Source organism: Macaca fascicularis, chromosome 16, assembly GCF_037993035.2.
Source record: "Macaca fascicularis isolate 582-1 chromosome 16, T2T-MFA8v1.1".
Lineage (NCBI taxonomy): Eukaryota > Metazoa > Chordata > Mammalia > Primates > Cercopithecidae > Macaca > Macaca fascicularis.
Genome location: NC_088390.1, coordinates 9,849,402 through 9,873,217, shown reverse-complemented (window position 1 = coordinate 9,873,217; position 23,816 = coordinate 9,849,402). Strand labels below are relative to the sequence as shown.

General features: G+C 48.8%; 1 protein-coding gene across 2 annotated transcripts; it reads left to right on the top strand.

Annotated features, from left to right (window-relative positions):
- The first annotated feature begins 1,395 nt into the window (after positions 1-1,395).
- On the top strand, positions 1,396-21,330 carry DHRS7C (dehydrogenase/reductase 7C). 2 transcript variants are annotated; one of them, XM_005582886.4, is made up of 7 exons: positions 1,396-1,524; positions 1,699-1,858; positions 10,848-10,960; positions 12,411-12,621; positions 15,171-15,263; positions 19,540-19,695; positions 21,068-21,330. In XM_005582886.4, exons 2-7 carry the CDS (start codon positions 1,705-1,707, stop codon positions 21,274-21,276), a joined length of 936 nt encoding a protein of 311 aa, XP_005582943.2. In that variant the 5' UTR covers positions 1,396-1,524; positions 1,699-1,704; the 3' UTR covers positions 21,277-21,330. The 2 variants fall into 2 exon arrangements, with proteins under 2 accessions (XP_005582943.2, XP_005582942.2); XM_005582885.4 differs by having other exon boundaries at positions 12,408-12,621.
- The last annotated feature ends 2,486 nt before the right edge of the window (positions 21,331-23,816 follow it).

Here is a 23,816-nt window from a genome sequence, read left to right as displayed (position 1 = left end):
GGTGGGCACCTATAGTCCCAGGTATTCGGGAGGCTGAGGCAGGGGAATCACTTGAACCCAGGAAGTGGAGGTTGCAGTGAGCCGAGATCGTGCCACTGCACCTCAGCCTGGTGACAGAACAAGACTCCATCTCAAAAAAAAAAAGAAAGAAAAACTTTAGACAAGAGTTTGAGCAAAGAAAATGCACATACAGGCAAAACTGTATATAGGCTTTTAAAAGTTAGGAAGTAGCTACCCTCAGGGCTGGAGAGCGACATGGTGGGGCATGTCGGCAATGTTCTGTTTCTTGATCTGCGTGCTGGTCACGTGAATATGTTCAGTCTATGAAGATTCACCAAGCTCTACATTTACGCGTGTGTTTCTAATATGTATATTAAATGTCAATAAAATGCTGGGACTTTTTAAATTTTCCTGGTTATTTCTAATTTCCAAGAAAGAAATAGTCTTCCTTACCCCCCTGCACACACACACACACACGCGCACACACACGCACACACACGTGTACACACACGCGCACACACATGCACACACACATGCACACATGCACACACATGCACACACATGCACACACATGCACCCGCGTGCGCACACACACACATGCACACACACATGTACACGCACACACGCGCACACACATGCACACACACACACATGCACACACACACACACACGCGTACACACACTGCTGTTAGTCCTACTCCTGATTGGCCCAGTACTGTTTACCACACAAATTAAGGCCTGATTGTGATTAGGCTTCCGGTTTGGGACGGTTCCAGTACTTGAACTGGGTTTCTGTCTCTCCAGTTCTAATCCTACTGAGTTTCCTTATGTAATGAAAATATTTCACATTTGGGATAAATTCTTCATATCCTTAAAGATAACAATAGTTACCTTCCTATGGCCCGGGATCTACGCTAGGCTAACCCTATTCGATATGGTGTGTCCTCCCAGTGGTCCCGCCCGTTTTACAGACAAGGAAGCTAAGGCTCAGAGAGGTGAGAAACACCCCCAAAAGTGTGCTCTTTCTGATATTCCCTGTCACACCTCCAAGTGGTTCTTTCTGCAAAAGGCTTCATTCTCTTTAGCAGTTCTCTATGCTTTTCATCTCCAACTAGAAAGTGAAGGCCAGATGGTCTTCTGCCATATCCATCCAAACTACCTGATTACGAGGGTTACCGGAAGTGAGGGCAAGGAGGTTTGTGCTGAAAATCCCGGGTTTGGATCCCTCGTGCTCAGCCCCAAACCGCAGAGGAAACCTCTAATAGTCAGGCAAGCCAGGAGAGCTTTGGCAGGAGCCCTGAAATCAGACCCGGCCAGCATGTGTTCCTGAATATCAGAATAGACACTATATTTACCCTGACAGCCTTTTAGTGCAACTGAAAGCTATAAATAACCATTAGGGCCCAAGCAAGTGGCCTTAACACATGGATTTTCTTCCAAAAATGCAGACCCATTTTAATTAAGTTTGTCATTAACCTTTGGGGAGGGCAGGGCCCCTGGATTCGGTTTGCTTTCGGAGACACTGTGAGTAAATTTCCTATTTGTTGAACATTTGGGGATTAGCACGCCCACTGGGTGTTCCGCTCGGAGGCTTGCACAGAGCTGAGCTCCCTGCAGCCTTGGGCCTCCCCCTGCCCTGGGTGCCCTGATCAGCATCTCTTTGCAAAACCAATCCCCTCTTACTCCGTTGTCCCCCAGAACAAGATGGGAGTCATGGCTATGCTGCTGCTGCCCCTGCTGCTGCTGGGAATCAGTGGCCTCCTCTTCATCTATCAAGAGGTGTCCAGGCTGTGGTCAAAGTCAGCTGTGCAGAACAAAGTGGTGGTGATCACCGATGCCATCTCAGGACTGGGCAAGGGTAAGCTGGCTTTGCTCCCACCTGTGCCCATTTCTGCCCCCAGGGACTGGCAGGGTGGCAGGGTGGTGTGTGGGCAAGCCTGCTAGGTGGGAGGGGATCCATTCTGTGTTATCTCCCAGCTTCTGTCATTAACCAGCAAGTTTCCCATCTTTTGGAGGCTGCAGATTCCTGAAAAATGAGGGCGGTGGAATATCTAGGATTGCAAACTCACAGCCTAAGGGCTAAAATGGGTCTGCAGATGTGATTTGTTTTGGCTTCATGAGGTTTCCAGAAATTTTGAAAACGCAAAGCCTTGAGCTGGGGCAGAGTACTGGTTGTGAGCCCAGACTCAGGAGCTGGGTTCAGTTCCCGGCTCCAGTAATGACTAGCTGGTTACTTCACTTCTCTGCCTTAAACTTCTCCTCTGTAAAGCAAGGGTACCAGGAGGCTCTACCTAACGATGCCACTGTGAGGAATAAATGAGTTCATAGATGTATAGCACTTAGAGCAGTACCTGGAGCTGCAGCGGATATCACTCAAGGGTTAGTAATGATGATCATGAACACATATAGGTAAAACATGCCCACACTAGTGGGCCACACGCCCCACCCATCCCTATTGCATCACATTTGGCCTGATTCTTTCAATCATTGCACTTTCTGGCATTGAAGGCATTTGCATTTGCAACCCCTGAATTATATAGCCTCAGAGGGACCCTTCTGCTGGTGACATCTATGACATGAGAGGCCGTAAATTGTCCTTAAGTTTGCAAAATTCTGATTCTGTCCTTCCAGACAATGGTAGTACAACTTTGTATGTGATATAGTTAGCACAACTTTTGCTGTAGTTTTTATTATTTTTAATAGAGCACAGATCCCACACAGTCCAACATTCATTAGTAACTCAGTAAGTGTCCATTGAGTCCACTATGTCCTGAGCATTGTCCCCTGAGAGTCCCTCTGGGGGGCTGGGCACTTACCCACATGGTGCCACCATCGTGGGAACGTTTGTAACCTCCCTGAGAATTTTCTCAGAGCCTGCTACTCATCCTCTTCGGCATCCCAGTGGGAGCCAATCCGCATGCTTTGAGGATGGCTTAGATTTCAGTGGGTGATCAACCCGGGTCCATCTTGTAAGATAAAAAACAAAGCATAAGGCAGATAGACTAAGCTCTCTCTCTAAGTGGCCCCATACACAATTCCCAGAGAGGATATCCTGCATCAAAGGGGAGCGAGGTACACAAACTCAAACTCCTTCTTCTTCAGGGGCAAGCCAGGGCACACACGTCTGTCTATCAGACCAGACACAAGACAACAGGGAGTGTGCTGCCCTAGAGAGCTGGAAAAGAGATGCCCACCTAAAGCCATTCAGAACAGAAGGTTTTGGGGGAAATTTGCTCTCCAAATGGTGCATCTTTGTCTGGCATTGCACCAAGCTGCTCATACGTGATTCCCTGATACAGCCTCTACCTGGAGCCTTTCCTGACACCTTTAATTGCTCCTTCCTCTTGAATGATCCTTGTGGGACCAGTTTCTTAACTGGCCCCTTGCAAGTGCATACCGCATTAGTGTATTTCTCATGCTGTATCTGTGTGTTTCTCTGTGAGTCCACTAGATACAGGCTTCCCGGTGCTGGAGCCTGTGTTTTGTTCATCCAGCAGCCTCAGCACCTAGCTCAATGCTTGGTTGACATACTCAGAAAATGTGTATTTAATGAATAACTTCTAAAAGTGACAGGTGATCAGGGAAGGCCCTCGTTTGGATAAGTGTGTTCTTGCAAATTTGTTTTATTGTTTTCCGGTTTGATCCCAACATGGTTGGAGAACATGCTCTGCATGATTTCAATTCTCTGAAATTTGCTGAGGTTTGTCTTATGATCTATCTCTGTATGGGTTCCGCGAGTGCTTGGAAAGAATGTGCGTTCTGCCATTGTCCTATACATGTGGATTCAATCCTGTTGGTCGGCGAGGCTGCTCAGTTCTTCTGTAGCCTTGCTAGTTTTGTGTCTTATTAGGTAGAAACACAGTTTTATTGATCGTTGAGAGATGTGTATTTGTTTTAATCATCTCATTCATTTTTAAAACACCTCATTCAGTTGTAGTCACACATGACACAAACCACGTACCCAGGAAATGCATCTTATGAGGGAAACAGCCTTTGCAGAACCTCAGGGCCTAGCTTGTCGTGTCTACTGTCACTGTTCTTTTTTTTTACTATATCTCATTGACCCACCCTGGAAAGAAATGCAAAGAAGAAAAAAATACATTTCCAGTACTTAGCAGTAACTTGAGATGCTGGACGTGTGTGACCTTAAATAAACGCCTAGTTCCCCACGCTGCTGACGACAGTGATTCCAGGCTCCAACTGCTGCGTGTCTCAAGTCCAGGGTGCGGAGAGGATGATGCAGGCTTTGCACAGCCACTGCACACCCTGCTGCCATGGAACCTGCATGAACCCCATGGGTGGCACCGGGAGCAGCAGGGAGTGCCACGCCAAGTTGTTTACTAGGGAAATCAAACAGACAGACAAAGGTCAGGGCATCTAGTCCTCGCTCCAAACCTCCAGGATTCGGCCAAGCCAGGAATCCTGTCACCTTGTACCCACTGTGTCTGCAACAAGAGTGTTGATCAAGGCCAGGCTCAGTGGCTCACACTTGTAATCCCAGCACTTTGGGAGGCCAAGGCAGGTGGATCACTTGAGGTCAGGCGTTCGAGACCAGCCTGGCCAACATGGTGAAACCCCGTCTCTACTGAAAATACAAAAATTAGCTGGGCATGGTGGCTGTCACCTGTAATCCCAGCTACTTGGAAGGCTGAGGCAGGAGGATTGCTTGAACTCAAAAGACGGAGATTGCAGTGAGCTGAGACCATGCCACTGCACTCTAGCCTGGGTGGCAGAGTGAGACTCCATCTCAAAAATAAATTTATTTATTTTAATTAACTAATTTAATTAATAATTGATTTAATTAATTTAATTAATAATCAATTTATTTTTAATTAATTTGAAAAAAGAATGACTTTCAGAATACCCAACCCCTGCACCTGAGCTGCTTCAAAGGGTACAGCTGAACGTCAGCCCTGCCTGTGTGCTGTCGCCTCAAAGGCACAGTTTCTCTCCTTTCAACATTTCTGAAATCGGACTGATTGTCTTTCAATCCATAGCATCTTACAATCCCCATAGGCCACCCTTTAAAATGTCGCTGTGGCTCATGCCTGTAATCCCAGCACTTTGGGGAGGCTGAGGTAGCTGAATCACTTGAACTCAGGAGTTCGAGACCAGCCTGGGCAACATAGTAAGACCCCCCCCATATCTACAGAAAACGTAAAACTTAGCCGGGTGTGGTGACATGCGCCTGCATTCTCAGCTACTCAGGAGGCTGAGGTGGGAGGATCGTTGGAACCCGGGAGGTGGAGGTTGCAATGAGCTGAAATCACACCACAGCACTCCAGTCTGGGCGACAGAGTAAGACCCTGTCCCCAAAAAAATTAAAATTAAAATTAAAAGTCATGTATTATCTCTGAAATCAGGCAACAGCTCATCATCGATGGCATCTTAGATTGATGAAATACAGAAAGAAGGGCTCAATTTATGTTTATTGAATCAAAAAGAAAAAGCCGGGTACCAAAGTGCTAGATACATGCTGAGCTGATAAAAGAATAGAAATAAGGACACTCAGGTATACCAAAGACCTGGTTTCAGCAGAATTGACTTCTTTGGGAGCAGTGCCTCTAGGCTTGGCTGCAGCAGCACTGAGGCACTGAGCATGCCGCTGGGCTCCCGCCTCCCAGGCACACCTGGGCAACGCAAGGTGTTAGCGGAGAAGGGAAATGGCGTGATGGGGAAGAATGCTCCCAGCTGTCTGTTCTAACAAGGCCAACGCCAGAGATTTGATCTGGCTCCTGCTCGCAGGCCCCTCACCTACTCCAGTGCCCTGCTGCAAATAATGCTCTGGGGTCAGGTGTGGTGGCTCAGGCCTGTAATCCCAGTGCTTTGGGAGACCGAGGCAGGCAGATGACCTAAGGTCGGAGTTCGAGACCACCCTGGCCAACATGGGGAAACCCTGTCTCTACTAAAAATACAAAAATTAGCCAGACGTAGGGGCAGGCACCTGCAATCCCAGCTACTCGGGAGGCTGAGGCGGGAGAATCACTTGGACCCGGGAGGCAGAGGTTGCAGTGAGCCAAGATTGCGCCCCTGCACTCCAGCCTGGGCAACAAGAATGAAACTCCATCTCAAAAAAAAAAAAAGCTCATCATCACAAGAGGGAGGGAGCGAGGAGTGAAAATGCACCCTCACCCTCAAGGTGTCCCTTTCTCAGCAGTGGGCATTGGCCAAGAGGAGCCTAGTGTGGAAAATGCGTTACTCACCACCTGGATGTCAGACTCCTGTGGGGGTCACATCCCGGCTTCCCTGCTGGCCAGACTCCGGGTGATTCATTTCAACCCATTGAACCTCACTCCTCTCATTTGTAAAATCCAACCTTCATTCTGCTCCAGAATGACAGCTGAAATGCGGAAAGGCTAGACTCTGCTGCCCACGGAAGTTTCTTTTAGTGAATTCTGTTATAAAAGCCATATGTATTTAAAAGAATTTTTTTAAGTAAAAAGAACACAAGATACACCTAGAACCCCACATGCTTGGGGACACCCTGTGTGGATGCATCCTTCCTTTCCTTTCAGGGGGATGCTTATGTGAGTAACCCGTCATGAGCAAGCATAAATCAAGGGTGTCGTGAGATAGTCCACCTGAAATGTATTCAGAGGGAAGCGTCCTTCCTCTGCAGCTTGAGGGAAAAAAAATCAGGTTGTTCCCGCCTTTTCTGATTACTTTTTTTTTTTTGAGACGGAGTTTTGCTATTGCTCTTGTTGCCCAGGTTGGAGTGCAATGGCGCGATCTCGGCTCACTGCAACCTCTGCCTCCCGGGTTCCAGCGATTCTCCTGCCTCAGCCTCCCGAGTAGCTGGGATTACAGGCACATACTACCATGCCTGGCTAATATTTTTTTGTATTTTTAGTAAAAAGGGGTTTCACCATGTTAGCCAGGCTGGTCTCAAACTCCTGACCTCAGGTAATCCACCCGCCTTGGCCTCCCAAAGTACTGGGATTACAGGTGTGAGCCACCGCACCCGGCCTCTGATTACTACTAGATTATGCAAAATCCTTTGGTCATGGTGGGTCCCGAAAGAGAGCATTGATTCGGGAATTGGGATGCCCAGTTTAACACCTGATAACATGGCCATTTTCATTGAATTCGAACTTTCTTTCCTCCTCTCTGCTCCTCCCCACAGCTAGTGCAAGTTGGAGGGAAGCTTCTTGCTGTTTCTTAGGCTTCTAGGGCCTCAGGGACTGGAAGGAGGCAAGACAGGAAAGCAAGAAAAACCCTCACCCGACTGACAGCGCTATGAGATGGCTTCAAGGTCCATCGGCCTGGTCCCTGTTTAAAACTGGGTCTGAATCTTTCTCTTGTGGGCACTTTTATGCGCCTTTCAGAGGCCTCCCTAGGATTATTCATTTCTGTGAAATGGGAGATGTGGGTTTTTTCTCCACTCGCTTAATCCTTCCTCACCCGCTGGTTCCCGGGCAGTCTACTCCCCACCAACCCTGTCCTCTGGAGTTCCACTGACCTTCCGAGAGGTCCTCTTGGGCTGACTTCAGATGAGCTCTCAACCAACTCATGACCTACCCTGGCCATTGATGGCTGTGACTTCCTTGGCTCCGCAGGCCACCCCCGATGGAGAGGTCCCGGCTTTCCTTTCCTCTGCCCTCAGGGCATTGGCTGGGCCCAGGATCTTGCCCATAAGACAGGAAGCTGGGCTCCTGGCAGCAGGGAACCGTCCCATGTTTTAGTTTGCATTTAGGTATTACTGATATTCACTCATCTTCTGTATCTTGATACATTTTTTGTGAATTGCTTACTCATCTCCTTAACCAATTTCTTTATTAGCATCTTTATCTTTTTTCTAATTGATTTGTAAGAGTTTTTTCATATATCAAATTAACCCTTTTCTGACATATAGATTATAAACACTTTTTCTAAATTTGTCTTGTCCTTTATTTGTGGGTGTTTTTCTTTCTTTTTTTTTTTTCTGTAAGAAGGTTTTTGTTTTGTTTTGTTTTGTTTTTCTGTTTTTCTGGGGTTTTTTTGTTTGTTTATTTGTTTTTTGTCTCTACTGGCTGGAGTGCAGTGGTGCAATCTCAGCTCACTGCAAGCTCCACCTCCCGGGTTCACGCCACTCTCCTGCCTCAGTCTCCCAAGTAGCTGGGACGACAGGCACCCGCCACCACGCCCAGCTAATTTTTTGTATTTTTAGTAGAGACGGGGTCTCACCATGTTAGCCAGGATGGTCTCGATCTCTTGACCTCATGATCCACCTGCCTCGGCCTCCCAAAGGGCTGGGATTAGAGGCATGAGCCACCACGCCCAGTCAAGAAGGTTTTTTAAAAAGGGTACAATCCATAAATCATTTCTGTTAGGATTTTTTTTCCTTCAATGGATGCTCAGGAGCCCTCCCCAATGAAAGGTATATATTCATCTCTACCTTCTTCTAGTTCTGTTTTGGTTCTGTTTTTATATTTCACTATTTAGTGTATTTTGGCGTAATGCATCCAGCTTTTTTTCCCTCCCAAATAGGGATTCAAATACCACCCCCTTTTTTTTAAAACAGAGTCTCTCTCTGTTGCCCAGGCTGGAGTGCAGTGGCGTGATCTCAGTTCACTGCAGCCTCCATCTGCTGAGTTCAAGAGATTCTCTTGCCTCAGCCACCCAAGTAGCTGGGATTAAATTTTTGAATTTTTAGTAGAGACGAGATTTCGCCATGTTGGCCAGGCTGGTCTCAAACTCCTGACCTCAAGTGATCTGCCCACCTCTGCCTCCCAAAGTGCTGGGATTACAGGCATGAGCCACCGCGCCCGGCCCCCACTCTTTATGTAATACGTCCTTTTCCCATTGATTCAACATGTTAACTTTATCATACACTAAATTCTCCTCAATACCTGACTCTATTTATTATCAATATTTCTATCTAGACTTGAACGGCTGACTCTTTAATTTCTGTAGTTTTACAATATATTTTAACAATTGTTTTTCGAAATGTTCTTTGCTTTCCTTCATAGAGTATTCCAATTAAAGTGTGCAAAATATGCCATATAACGTGTAGACTTTTTCTGACATTTCACAAGACCTGTTGGGATCCTGATTTACCGGATCAATTTAACTTGGAGACAGATTGACATCTTTATTGGATTTTGTCATCGAGACTCATCATGAGCTGTATAAATAAAACACCTGCATTGAGAGGGATCTTTCCTTCTCTGCAGCCCTAACAATTCAAGGTGACATTGTTAACCCAGTTACTTCTGGATTCGGGTTTCCCTCCGTCAGCAGACTGAGCTCTCCCAGCACCGTCCTCCCAGCTCTCTCAGGGATTCCCGGTACACCTGTTTTCAGGCCTCGTGGAGACCTCTTATCCCCACAACTCTCTGCTTGGGTCCTCTCTTGGCCTTTTCTGCCTTCACTCCTGCTCCCACCTGATTTACACTTCATAGTCCAGCACCTCAATTCCTCCATCTCTCCAATATCACAACTTCCCTACCCATCATGCCCACTTACCAAGCCCCGACCAACAGTCCTGTCCAGCCAGTCCCTTCTCTCCACCTGCAGCAGGCTCTGGGCCCTGCTGGAGAAAATCACGCAGCCCTGAGTTCACTTGGAGCCACAGCACTTGGGATACCCAGCCTCCACTGGGCACCAGGCTGCCAGGCTGTCCTTCCATGTTCCCAGCCAGTCTGAGTCCACCACCTCATGGTGTAAATGAGACAATAATAGGTTCTTCCCTGGAGTCGGTGCTGTTGGTGCCTCTTCCAGATCCCCGTACTTGGTCAGCTCATCCATTTCCCAGGCACTGTAAACGCTGGCTGCAAATGGCGTGCAGATTGCAAATGGCGTGCAGATTGCAAATGGCGTGCAGATTGCAAATGGCGTGCAGATTGCAAATGGCGTGCAGGTACCTCCTTTCCCAAAGACTTGTCTTCTGCCAGTGGACGCTGCCCTGCCTAGGAGTTACACAGCTTATGCACGCACCCCCAGAGAGGGCAGCCCACATCAGTGACTGACACTGGTGTGCAAAGGCTGATCTTCTTGCCTCCAGCTGTGCAATAGAGTTTAGACTCCAGAGTCTTCCTTGGATCAAGCCAAAGCTAGACTTTCTTGAGACCACATCCTCTCCTGGCCCCTACTCCATGACCTCACTCCCCTGTCTCTGAAGAGCAGGCCCTCAGTAAATCCTGGCCACCTGAATCCTTGACTCAGAGTCTGCTTCCTGAGAACCCAACCTAAAGATACTATCTCATAAGGTTATTGTGAGTATTAAATGAACTAGAGAGATATGTACATATCTTCCTACAGCAAGGAAACTCTCCAAATCTGTGAACTTCTATTGCTTTTAAGTACCGTTAGTATTGCTACACAAGAATTCTGTTTGTCTACCAGCTAACACTCAGTTGAGAAAGTGCTACATTGGGTGAGTAGAGAATCAGTCCAGAGGAAAATTAATTAGACGGAAAGTAGGTTTACTTTTAAATACAAAGAATCCTGGTATTATCCCCAGAGAAAATGTGGAGGAAACTGGTGATGTTTGATTTGAAAAAACATGGTGATGTGTCTCCAATATCTTCAGATTGAGCTATCTCTAGGGCTGCGGTCCTGGGGGGCCAGGTCGGCGGGTTCATCTTTCTGTTCAGTGTAAGGAAGAATTTCCAACAATCAGAACTTTCTAACAAAGGAGGCGTGGTCTCACGCCACCATGAGCTCCCTTTCACGGAAGCAACTAAGTGGAGGCTGGAAATGACAAAAATTCCAGCCCGGGGAGGGAGTTGAATGAAGTGACCCCTACAGGACCTCGTGGTGCTGAGACTTCTGAGTTTTTTGAATTCATGGGTTCCCAAGAGAAGGGGTTCACTGTCAGCGGCTCCACCCACACAGTGTGTCCTGCCCCGTTTCCTTCTTCCCCACAGAGTGTGCTCGGGTGTTCCACACGGGTGGGGCAAGGCTGGTGCTATGTGGAAAGAACTGGGAGAGGCTGGAGAACCTATACGACGCCTTGATCAGCGTGGCTGACCCCGGCAAGGTAAGGTCTTCCAGCAGTCGGCGTGGGTAACTCCTGGGCACTCCCAGCCTCCACTGATCATTCAGGACCAGCTCTTGGACCAAGTGGAGGAAACTTGGTGATTGCTTTGGGGAATGTGAGGTAATGAACTCAATGACCTTGGCATAGGGTCATGTTTGCCATTCATAAGGGGTTGACTTGTTTTGACTACCCACCATGACAAAATCGTGTTCTGTAGCCACAGCCCCTTGCCCTGACCCTATATAACTCAAACTCAAGAAGGATCCAGAAGACAGAGGATGTTACAGGTATGGGCTGTGATTACAAACACAGCCATTTTTTTTTTTAATACCTTAACTGACATCTCCATCAAAGAAACCAGATAAATGAGATCCCTTCCCGAGAAGTCTCCCAGAAAGTGAACACTTCTTTCAATGAGGCCGCAGTTTCCAAAGGTTTTTCTGGAGCATTGGTCAAAGAGCTCCCTTCAGGATACTTTTTTCGAATCTTTACCTTTGAGGTTGCATTTGGTGGTTGGGAACAGCTCAAAGTAATTCAGGGGTAAGTCTGATATTTGAGGAGATGAATCAAACAGGACAACACAGAATGCCCCAAAGTGTGTTTCTAGGGATGTGATGAGGCACTGGGTAAAAGCGAGGGTTTGTGGTCAGTTGTGTGAGAAACACTGAGTTAAGCTAAGCTTGTCCAGTTTCTTCACTGCAGGACTTTTCAGAGCCTTTAATATGCCAATGTGCACTGTGTATCTCCAAGAAGAACTTGGAGAACAGTCTGTGTTTCCCAAGCAATTTTGACCACAGAACCCTCTCTTCAAGGGCATATCTCAGGACTAGTCTTTGTCAAACACTGGGATTGCATTTACCACTCGGTGTCATCAGTTTTCCCATCTGTCCACCCTCCTACACATCCCTGGATCAACAGAGTCAATGCAGCAAGTGTCTGGCTAAACACAATGCCTGGCACTTAGTAAGCAGATGTTTCAAAAATATTGTGTTGAGTGTATGATTTTAGTTTTCTAAAATGTGGCTATGAAGTCCTGTGATGGATTTATTTATTTATTTTGCAACTTGCAAGCCAGGTTGAAAAGCAATTTCCACAAAGGAGCTCAGAACTGTTAAAAGTAATGATGTCACCCCTGGAATCATTGCCAACCTGCAAAGGGACTGCTGCGAAAGGCGATATTCGTTTATCAGTTCTGGAACCTTGGCCAAGAGTTTAGACTTATTGCTGCATATTCACGTCAAGATTTGTTGTTTTTGCCCTGGTCCCCAAGAATGAATTCTCTGGCAATATCCTCCATCCCAGAATCATTTCTGCTTCTTCGTCTTTTTTTTTTTTCCAGTCATTTCATGATCTTTGAATTTCAAAATGGGTGGCTTTTAGATCGAGGGCTCCCAAGGTCTGCAAGAGGGAGGAGATCCCACATACCCTGACTCTGTCATTGGTTCAGCAGACATTCACTCCAAAGCTCGTCCTGTTGGACCTCTCAGACATCAGCTGCGTCCCAGATGTGGCAAAAGAAGTCCTGGATTGCTATGGCTGTGTAGACATCCTCATCAACAATGCCAGCATGAAGGTGAAGGGGCCTGCCCATAAGATTTCTCTGGAGCTCGACAAAAAGATCATGGATGCCAATTACTTTGGCCCCATCACATTGACAAAAGGTCTCGTAAGTTTGACTTTCCAATGGGTATCTGGGCCACCAGATTCCACAGAGGGCTCTGTTAAATAGCCAGACAGTCATCCTATTCTGTATGGAATTCTCCAGTCCCCTTAGAAAATTCCCTACCTATTGGGTGAAAGCTTTCAGCATTCCCATTTTCAATGTTTATGTAGGAAAAGGAACCCAGGAAGTATCTGATTGGCATATTTCAACCACCCTCTCTGTGAAACCCCTCTCCCCACCCAAGCTTTGCCCTTTTACTTCTCTTTCCTTATGTCCCTGGCTTCCCTCCAATTCGACGTCTCTGAACAATTGTCTCATCCTCCAACAATTGTCTCAACAACTGTGTACATCCTGCTGTATCAACCTTGCGGTTGATCTGCTTCTAACCATGACAGTTGGTCAAAGGTAAAGATTCTGTCCTCAGAAATGAAGAAGAAAAAGGACTTATTACCAAATTACAAGAGACCCAGTATTCTGTCAATCTCTCCACAGAAACAGGGAAGGCAGGAGGCTGTCTCCCTTTAATGAATAAGACGGTGATTCCTATGTGAGCCTGTCTGAAGGGCCTAGGAGACACCCAGGTGCAGATTTCTCACCACTAAGTTCAAACGCCGGTCTGAAGCCTGGGAAATGGGGCTGGAAATGACCACAGAGTAGAATGAAAAGTTGACAGATCATGAGGTCAGAAGTTCAAGACCAGCCTGGCCAACATGGTGAAACCCCGTCTCTACTAAAAATACAAAAATTAGCCAGGCATCATGGTGGGAACCTGTAATCCCAGCTACTCAGGAGGCTGAGGCAGGAGGATCATTTGAACCCAGGAGGCTGAGGTTGCAGTGAGCCGAGATCACGCCATTGCACTCCAGCGTGGGTGACGGGCTGAGACTCCGTCTAAAAGAAAGAAAAGTTGAAGCCCCTGCTCTCCAAAAAAATAAAAGTTTATCAAAGCAGAAGCTCAGGGGGAATGTAATGTGGAGAACGTCTCCATTTAGGGAGTGGGGTGTCCTGGCAAGGTCTAAGATCTAGCATGATCTTGCAATTACCGTCTCTACAACCAGCTCCCATGCTGGACACCTCTAACAATCGGATTCTGAGTGCTAAGACAGATGAAGAGAAAGAAGCATTTGGGGCAGAAAGATGACTTTCCAGAGCTTCTAGAATGGTGTCCCAGAGAGAACAGTTTCCTCCAGTCCAGTCCCTGTGGGCACAGCAAACAGGCCAGCACAAGTGTGTCATCTATCAACCTTTAACAGAGACTGTTCACTGGCATCAAAGCAATGAACGATGAAAGTGGAGTGGAAAAGGGCCAGACCTGGTTTCTCTTCCTGGTTAGCCCTCACTAAGGACCCTGGGTCTAGTCCCTAGCTCTGGACCTCAGTTTATCCATCTTTTTTATTTTTTTTCTTTTCTTATTATTTTTTTTTTTCAAGACGGAGTCTCGCTCTGTTTCCTAGGCTGGAATGCAGTGGCATGATCTCAGCTCACTGCAACCTCCACCTCCCGGGTCCACCTCCCGGGTTCAAGTGATTCTCCTGCCTCAGCCTCCTGAGTAGCTGGGACTACAGGCACCCGCCACCACACCCAGCTGATTTTTTGTATTCTTTTAATAGAGACAGGGTTTCACCGTGTTAGCCAGGATGGTCTCCATCTCCTGACCTCGTGATCCACCCGCCTCGGCCTCCCAAAGTGCTGAGATTACAGGCATGAGCCACTGCGCCCGGCCCAGTTTGTCCATCTTTAACATGGAGGTGCTGGGTTTCACAGATCATTCTGAAAGTTGACTCTTTGAGTATTGTCTTTTCACTTTTTGCCATATCCCCATTCTGCCTGTACTATTATTAATTTAATACCTTTCTCTGAATTTTCTCATTTTTAAACTAAATTCACTTTAGGAGGAAATCTGTATAAAACCAACACAAATTTAAAACCTCTTTCATTCTCAATAAATAAAGGGCAACCTGAAAATTAAACAAAGTAAGTTCTCCCAAGGTAGCCTGAGAACGTCAGAATCTTCCCTCTCTTTGTTAAAAGATTAGCACGTGCAAGAGAGGTGTTAAAGACGTACTACAACCATTGTGAGACTTCCTTCTTCCTTCTGGAGGCCATAGTAGGAGAATTGAAATGGGAATGACTTTCTCACTACTGAGATCAGCGTCTGTTCTATTCTATTGGGTACCACACGCACTACCTGAGTGCAATATGCCCATGGAACAAATCTGCACGTGTTCCCTCTGCATCTAAACAAAAGTCGAGAGGAAAACACAATAAATATAAACATGCCTTTAATAAAAAGAAATCAGTGTCACTAAATGCACATTGGTGGGAAAGCACCAATTTAAAATCACCCAGCAATTCACCAGCCCACACTTCAGGAACGCTGGATAAACGATTGCAGGGTTCATTCCATCTCTGCTGCCCTGCTGCAATCTAATTACCACGGAGGGAGCGGAGCCCCATGATGGAGCGGAGCTGGGGGAGGGGTCTGCCGGCGGCTGCCTAACTCAGTCACAAAGTTTTAACCATGACTCTTTGTCCTGTGTTTTCCAGCCCTGCTTCCCAACATGATCTCCCGGAGAACAGGCCAAATAGTGTTAGTGAATAACATCCAAGGGAAGTTTGGAATCCCGTTCCGTACAGCTTGTAAGTTGCTAAGATAAAAATATGAATCTTCTGTTGTATGTCTTATGGTATAAGGCAGGAGCTGTTATGTCTAAGACTAGGCAGATGGTCACAGGGGAAAGGGTCCAAGGATGACACCATCTGCTGTGTTTTCTTTCATCCCTATGGTTCCTATTTTTTGAGCGCCTACAGCATGCAAGTGGCTATGGGAGATACTGAGATATTAAAGATAAGCTCCCTCTGTCTGCGAAGCTCCCAGTCTCCTATGTGGGCAGGACATGCACTAGGTGAACCTGACAATGCCAGGTGAAGGTCACGCTCCTGACAAAGATGCACAGTCATAGCTCCAATGCCCCTTCCTCCATAAAGATGCCCTTGAAGGTCAGGGAAGATTATCATTGGGAAAGAGAAGGATGGGTGCACATCACAAAATGGGAGGGCAATGGAGACCTGAGGAAGGAACCAGGAAAAACAGAAAGGGGCAGAATTCAGGGTGGGGGCAGCTCCAAAAATGAGTGTCCTTTCAAAAGTTCAAGGAGAAGGACTTCTAGGTGTATGTTCCTGGGATCTAGCTGGAAAAATTCTGGAGCCATTTCCACATCTGATGAGCTAGTTCTAAGAGGCAGGGAACATGCCATATACATTTCTTCATGACCCACACTACCATGTGCAAATTAGGGGCTCAGTAAATATTTGATGGGTACAAGGGTAGAAGGGAAGAAGGGGGGGAAAAAAACGAGTAGGTCCCCATATGAATTTGCTCAGGCTGCCATAACAAAATACCAAGGCTGGGGCTTACACAACAGAAATTTGTTTTTTCATTCTGGAGGCTGGAAGTCCATGATCAAAGTGTCGGCAGGGTTGGTTTTCTCTGGAACCCCTCTCCCTGGCTTACAGATAGCTGCCTTCTTGCTGTGTCCCCACACAGTCTTTCCTCTGTGCATGTGCATGTCTGTTGCCTCCTTGTATGTCCAAATTTCCTCTTCTTCTTCTTCTTCTTTTTTTTTTTTTTTTTGGAGACACAATCTCACTCTGTTGCCCAGGCTGGAGTGCAATGGCAAGATCTTGGCTCACTGCAACCTCTGCCTCCCAGGTTCAAGCGATTCTTCTGCCTCAGCCTCCTGAGTAGCTGGGACTACAGGCACCCACCACCACGCCCAGCTAATTTTTGTGTTTTTAGTAGAGACAGGGTTTTACCATATTGGCCAAGCTGGTCTCAAACTCCTGACCTCAGGTGATTCGTCTGCCTTGGCCTCTCAAAGTGCTGGGATTACAGGCGTGAGCCACCACACCCGGCCCCAAATTTCTTCTTCTTATAACAGCACCAGTCAGATTGGAGTAGGGCCCAGCCTAATGGCCTCATTTTATATTAATTACCTCTTTAAATATCTCGAAATACAGTCACATTCTGAGCACTGGGGATTGGGTTTCAGCATACAAAATTTGGGAGGATTGACAACAGAATTCAGCCCAGAACGCCCCCTCTAGTAGTGTTTTACCTTCCTTTTCCCATTTGCCTTAGCTAGTTTAAGCCTACTGTGCTGTGAGCCTGTGATGTGGGAAAACTTGATTACTCCTCCATGTAGTAACCTCGATGGGAATGGCACCAGGCAAGCAGGTGGCACCATGCCACAGCGTCACTGGGGGCCCAGGGTCATGCTAAGTCATTCCATCAACACCATCTTCTGGGTGGTCACAGCTAGGTCCCTGCTGGCAAGAAGAGGAAAGAGACTGTGGAGGATCCATGCCCAATGTCCAAAACCCCAGGCTGGCATTGGACATCCCATTGCCCCCAGGCTGGCATCACCACTGCTCACGTCGTACTGGGAGAACTCAGTCACACCTAAGTGCAAGGGACACTGGGGAGTGCAGTGCACTTGGGGGCCCAGGAAGAAGGGAAGAGTGAATGGGCCACATACAGCAGTCTTTGGCACATCCCGCATTTTCCTCTCTTCCCCAGCCCACTTAGGAATCTCCCCACTGCTCCTTGTATTTTTAAACTTTCTGTTATTTTCAGCAGCTGGGTGACTTTTCACCTTCCTTGCTTCCTGCCTTCATTCATTCAACAAAGTGTTTCAATGCCTAAAGCCAGGTGATGAGGACACAGAGACGACATAACATAGCGAGGCATGGGCATGACAATGGGCCCTTTGACCACTGACCCTTATTGGACAAATGCACGCATTTCCTGGGAATATTTGCAAAACACAGCATTGGGGACTCAGAATTCTCTCAAGGCTGTCTCCACCCCCATCAGCCACGGTCTGGCTTCTCTGCACTGAGGAATTGAGGGGCACAGAGTTTCCCATGTAAATGTCATAACTGAAGCGATGCCACCCTGGACTGGCCCCAAATTCTCTTCTTCCTCTGAATCTGGCTTTGGACAGACACAAGGGGCTGGCGTGGGAGTGACCTGGGGTCTGCTGACTCAGAGGTTTTTCTTTTGACCAAAGGAACGCAATGTCCCTGAGCACCTCAGCACAGTTCCCTTACCATCCACTCAGGCAAGGAGATGGGGGCTCTCAGGCTCAGAACCTGGCACACAGACTCGAAAGGGGATGCAGCCCGCCATGTGTCCCTCCCGCTGCAGGCACCCACCCTTTTCCTGCATCAACCATGCCACATGGGGCCGGGCACAGTGGCTCACACCTGTAATCCCAGCACTTTGGGAGGCCGAGGCGGGTGGATCACTTGAGGTCAGGAGTTTGAGACCAGCCTGGCCAACATGGTGAAACCCATCTCTACTAAAAATACAAAAATTAGCCAGGTGTGGTGGTGGGCACCTGTAATCCCAGTTACTCGGGAGGCTGAGGCAGGAGAATTGCTTGAGCCCGGGAGGCAGAGGTTGCAGTGAGCTGAGATCGAGCCACTGTACTCCAGCCTGGGCAATAGAGCAAGACTCCCTCTCAAAACAAAACAAAATAAAACAAAACAAAAAACACCACGTGGAAAGTCACCTGTCCATGTATCTGCCCCACTGATGAACTGAGTACTCCGTGAGGCCAGAGCTGCCTCTATCCACCTCTGGGTCCCCAGCTCCTCACCCACCAGAGCAGGGGCTTCACTGTTGAATACTGAAGGAATCAAGGCATGGTGGATGAATGAAAAACAAGCTGGTAGACCTTTTTTTGTTAACACTTGCATTGGCGGGTGTAATTCACATACCACACTATGCATCCATTTAAAGCGCATGGTTCTGCAGGGCACGGTGGCTCACGCCTGGAATCCCAGCACTTTGGGAGGCCAAGACAGGCAGATCACCTGAGGTCAGCAGTTCGAGACCAGTCTGGCCAACATGGTGAAATCCCATCTCTACTAAAAATACAAAAATTAGCTGGGCATGGTGGTGTGTGCCTGTAAACCCAGCTACTCAGGAGGCTGAGGCAGGAGAATTGCTTGAACCTGGGAGACGGAGGTTGCAGTGAGCCGAGATCGCACCACTGCACTCCAGCCTGGGCGACAGAGTGAGACTCCGTCTCAAAAAAAAAAAAAAAGGCCTCATTGGAGAGAACTGGAAGCTTGCTGGTCATGATGTCAGGGAGACCAGGAAAGGGTTCTGGTTGAAGGCATCTGGGCACGGTGGCAGGAACCACAGTACATCCACCTTCTGCCCCTTCCGCCTCTGACTGACATCCCTAAAATGTGAAGTTGGGGTGCATCACACCCCAGATGTGGCTCTAACTTCCCAAAGGTCTAAGCAATGTCCACTCCCTTCTTTTTGGAATTCCTGGAATGATCCTTTTTTGCCCAACCCATGGCTTCTATGATTTGAACTGAATTTGGTGAGTGGATGACTTGGATGGGCTCTCGGAGGAGAAGGGAAACAGGAAGGGAGAGGGGATATCTGTGATTCAGGCTCACTGCAGCCACCAGCTAGCCCCAGACCCTGGACAAGTTTGGTAGGCATCAGCCTTCCCAGGAAGGAAGGGGAATTCATGTTGGTGCCAGCATTCTGTATGTTTTCTCATTTGATCTTCACAGTAATTTGGCAAGGGAAATATTACTCCCATTTTAAAGATAAGAAAACTGAGTCTCAGAGAGGCAAAGTGATTTGCCCAAGGTCAGGTCACACCACCAGCAAGTGGCTAAGCTCAATTCAGTTCCAGCTCTATGTCCACCACTCCCGAGGGCTCTCTGTGCTCATTTGTAAAGTGAGGGGCAGATTCTTGAGGACCCTCTCAGCTCTGAGCTTGCAGGAAATGTGTCTGTGGGCCCCCCCTGCTTCCAATGCGCATGCCCACCGGGAAGCCAGGCCCGGGAGTGTCCTGCGCCCACCTCCGGATGGTTTCTCCTGCAGACGCTGCCTCCAAGCACGCAGCCCTGGGCTTCTTTGACTGCCTCCGAGCCGAAGTGGAGGAATACGACGTTGTCATCAGCACCGTGAGCCCGACTTTCGTCCGGTCGTACCACGTGTATCCAGAGCAAGGAAACTGGGAAGCCTCCATTTGGAAATGTGAGACTTCAGAGGGAAGCTGGGGCCCCTGGGAGCCTCGGGAACAGTCCGGTGTCACTGGGGGGTGAATGACCTTCAGGTGGGTACTCCTGAATCATGAGTCTGGGGGTGGGAGTGGAAGAGGCTCAGCAACCCCCAACAGCAGGGCGGGGGCCGCAAACCTTTAGGCCCGAGGCACCCGGTAGACAAAATCCTCCCTGCAGCCTACGGCCCATGCGCCCGCTGAGCTCAGCCACTCGGCTTCCTCTGCCACCTCGGCAAGCAACTGCCTGTCTCTGGACCTGTTTCCCAGATGTCATGGGATTGAAGAACTTTCCTGCTCCCCCTTTCCCGTGCACAGAGTGGAGACCGAGAGTCTAAAGCCAGGCCACCTGGGCCCGGCGCAGTGGCTCACGCCTGTTACTCCCAGCCCTTTGGGAGGCTGAGGCGGGCGAGCACCACGGGGTCAGGAAATCGACACCATCCTGGCCAGCATGGTGAAACCCCGTCTCTACTAAAAATACATAACATTAGCCGGGCATGGTGGTGCGTGCCTGTAGTCCCAGCTACTTGGGAGGTTGAGGCAGGAGAATCACTTGAACCCGGGAGGCGGAGCTTGCAGTGAGCCGATATCGCACCACTGCAGTCCAGCCTGGGCGACAGCGCGAGGCTCTGTCAAAAAAAAAAAAGTCTGCACTGGAAGCCGGCCTCTGCCACATATTAGAGGGCTGGACGTGAGCAAGTCCCTTAATCACTTCGTGCCTCCCTAAGAGGTAGGTATTGCTATTGTTATTTATTAGTATTATTATTTTCATTTTAGAAAATGACGGATACTAGCAATAGCAATACCTACCTCTTAGGGTTGTTGGGAGGACTGAAGGTTCTGGAATAGCAACCAGCCCTTCTATCTATCAGTGCACCTTATTATGGCCACTACTCTAGGATACTCTAAGCATACAGGCGCTACACCTTGCCCAAGGCTTCCACCTTGAGGAACCAAGATGATCCAAGATAGGGGGCAGACCAGGGGTTCCAGGATGCTCTTGACACACACAGCTTCACGACCGTCACAAACAGCCCCTTAATCCACCTGGCACCTTCTTAGACCCTAACCTCTTTTGCATCCCTTCCCCCACACATAACCGCCCTGCGAAATTATCAGGGCAGGACACCAGGTCCACCTTATTTAAAGACGAAGAGGCAGAAGGAAGCCCGGAGAGTGGAGTGTCTCCCGCTGGGCGCCGTGGCCCGCAGGTGACGGAGGGGGCCTGGAACCTGTGACTCCGGGGACAGCCCACGCTTCCCGCCCCCCAAGCCTTTGTGCACGTGCAGGGCTCTGACCAGCCGGCTCCCCACTGAGGCCATAACCCCACCCCCAACGGGGGCCGTTCAGTCTTTTTCAGGAAGCTGACCTACGGCGTGCACCCCGTGGAGGTGGCAGAGGAGGTGATGCGCACCGTGCGGAGGAAGAAGCAAGAGGTGTTCATGGCCAACCCCATTCCCAAGGCTGCCGTGTACGTCCGCACCTTCTTCCCGGAGTTCTTTTTCGCCGTGGTGGCCTGTGGGGTGAAGGAGAAGCTCAATGTCCCGGAGGAGGGGTAACTGCAGCAGGCCAAATGGGCCACCCCTTGGAAATAAAGGTTTTTCTGGAAGGTGCTGGTGCTTCTGTCCTGTGCTCTGCACTGGGGGCCCTTGCAGCCCCACCCCTCATCTGTGTGGGGTCTCTCCTTGACAGTGAGGATGGCCTGGAGCCAGCCCAGAAGCTACGTAGCCTGGGGTTCTCCACGTTCCCAGGTCAGACTTCCAGAAGCTTCCCTGCTCTGTAGGGTGACGACTCAGCAGGAAACAGGAGCTGCAATGCCTCTAACCCCCACATACACACACTCACATTGTATGCCTATGTGCTCAGGAACTCAGTCTGAAAACCACCTCCACTGTATACAAGGCTGACCTGGCCACTTCACCTCCACCCATGAGAGCAGGACTGGACGACCCTTTAGAACAGTGCTGCAAGGATGGAAATATTCTATAATCTGCGTTGTCCAACATGGCAGCACTGGCCACATGTGGCTGCTGGGCACTCGAAACGTGGCCCTCTGTGTCTGAGACACTGAATTTGTAATGCTATTTAATTATAATTAATTTAAACTTGAATAGCCACGTGTGGCTAGCAGCTCTAGAGTTACGGGTGTGTGAGAATCAGCCCCTTCCAGACTGATTTCACTGGCCTCAGACCCCTCCCAACCCCATCCCCAGCTCTCCCCTGCACCCCCGCCCCCACCATCCTCACCCACGCAGCTAAGCTGGAATTTTAGCTTCCACATTGCTTCTAACAAATGCGGAGAACCTCTGCCCAGGTATCCACCTTATTTCAGCCTTTCCTTCAATTCTCAAAGCAAAAAGCATTTAAAACGCCATGCTCTCCTTGGAGGTGGGCACTTCGTGTAGTCTCCTTTTTCTTATACAAAACCGTAAATGAGGGCGGGCGCGGTGGCTCACGCCTGTAATCCCAGCACTTTGGGAGGCCGAGGTGAGTGGATCACCTGAGGTCAGGAGTTCGAGACCAGCCTGGCCAACATAGGGAAACCCCGTCTCTACTAAAAATACAAAAATTCCCCGAGTGTAGTGGCATGTACCTATAATCCCAGCTACTCAGGAGGCTGAGGCAGGAGAATCTCTTGAATCCAGGAGGTAGAGGTTGCAGTGAGCCAAGATCGTACCACTGCACTCCAGCCTGGGCGACGGAGCGAGACTCCATCTCAAAAAAAGAAAAAACAAACCAACGAAAACCAGTAAATGAATCTTGGACACTCGGAAAGCATAGGGTACCTTTTAGCACTAATATCGTAACGACTCAAGCTTTTCTAATATTTATAGATGAAAGAGGGCAAAAATTTCTTCCCTGAACCTAAATCATTTACAAAATGACATATATAGGGTACACATATGCACATCTGTAAACCCTGATTTAGAAAGCAAAATGCCCAGGATCACTGATCACCTGGAGCCCAGCCTACCCCAGGACCAAGCTGGTGGTCCCGTCCTGCGACCGTGGAGGCATGATGGCAGGTCAGAACTTAGGGGGTCACCGAAGCAGGCAGGCAAGGCAGGCCTGGAGCCTGCAAGGGAACTGTCTTTTGAGAGGTTGTTGTTAGTGGGTGGAGGGTATGGTATATTGGGGTGCTCAGGACAAAGCCAATAGAGGGTGGGTAGGGGCTGCAATCGCGAGGAGAGAGGCCTGAAACTTACTTGGTGACCAGAGAGTAGGGATCCAGCTTTGGGACAGGAGCAGCTGGGGCCAGGGTCACAGCAGCCAATCCTGGGACACACCAAGGGTGGTATGCCAGCAGAGCATGGCCACGACCCAGATCCAGGCTGTAGGGTCCTTACCTGTTCCCTTTAGGACTCTGCCTGGTCACAGGTGAGTTCCAGGCCGAGAACACCCCAAAGGGATGGAGCAGGGGCAGGAAGTGATTGTGTCGGGAATCGTCCACACTGGCACTGAAAGCCACGTTCTGGGAGAGTGAGGACTCTGAGGCAGGGTGACAGCAGACACCTGGGATTCCCCAAAAGAAGCCACCTGGAGCAACGGACCACGAAGGACTCTCCGGTTTAAGTGGCTCTGCTCCACTGATCCCCTGCCAACTGGCAGAGGGAGGTCAGAGACTTGCGGGTGGACCTGGCCAGTCTACCTGGTGGGCAGCCTAAGCGCCCTGCCGTTAAATTTCCTGTCCACGGGCTTTGGCCTCCCTCTGACTAAATGCTCCCTGGTGATTTCAGATGTCCCTGCGCCCACTCAGGCCCTGATGCGCTCTCAGGATGGGGTAGCTCATTGGCCTATGAATGAAAATCCACAATCCTTATCTTGAAACATAGTGGGGGTAAAATAATTAATTAATTAATTAATTAAATGCCATGCAATATGACAAATAGCCACCAGGTGGCACTGTGTCTCCAAACCAATTTTACAGCTCATCTCTCCAGGAAACCCTTCAGCACAGCAGCAGTAACCCACCTAATTACATTCACAATTTCCAATGGGCCTCCCCTTGCAAGATTCCATTAGGTCTTCGCATCAGCCTTAAGTCATTGGAAGGGCTGACAGACCCATTTCACAACAAGACAACTGAAGGTGATTATGT

Bases quoted from the DNA above. Each gene is read 5' to 3' on its own strand.
- DHRS7C (XM_005582885.4), top strand. From the start codon at position 1,705: ATGGGAGTCATGGCTATGCTGCTGCTGCCCCTGCTGCTGCTGGGAATC. The intron at 1,859-10,847 runs GTAAGCTGGCTT...TCTTCCCCACAG, and splicing joins CATCTCAGGACTGGGCAAGG to AGTGTGCTCGGGTGTTCCAC. The intron at 15,264-19,539 runs GTAAGTTGCTAA...TTTCTCCTGCAG, and splicing joins AATCCCGTTCCGTACAGCTT to ACGCTGCCTCCAAGCACGCA.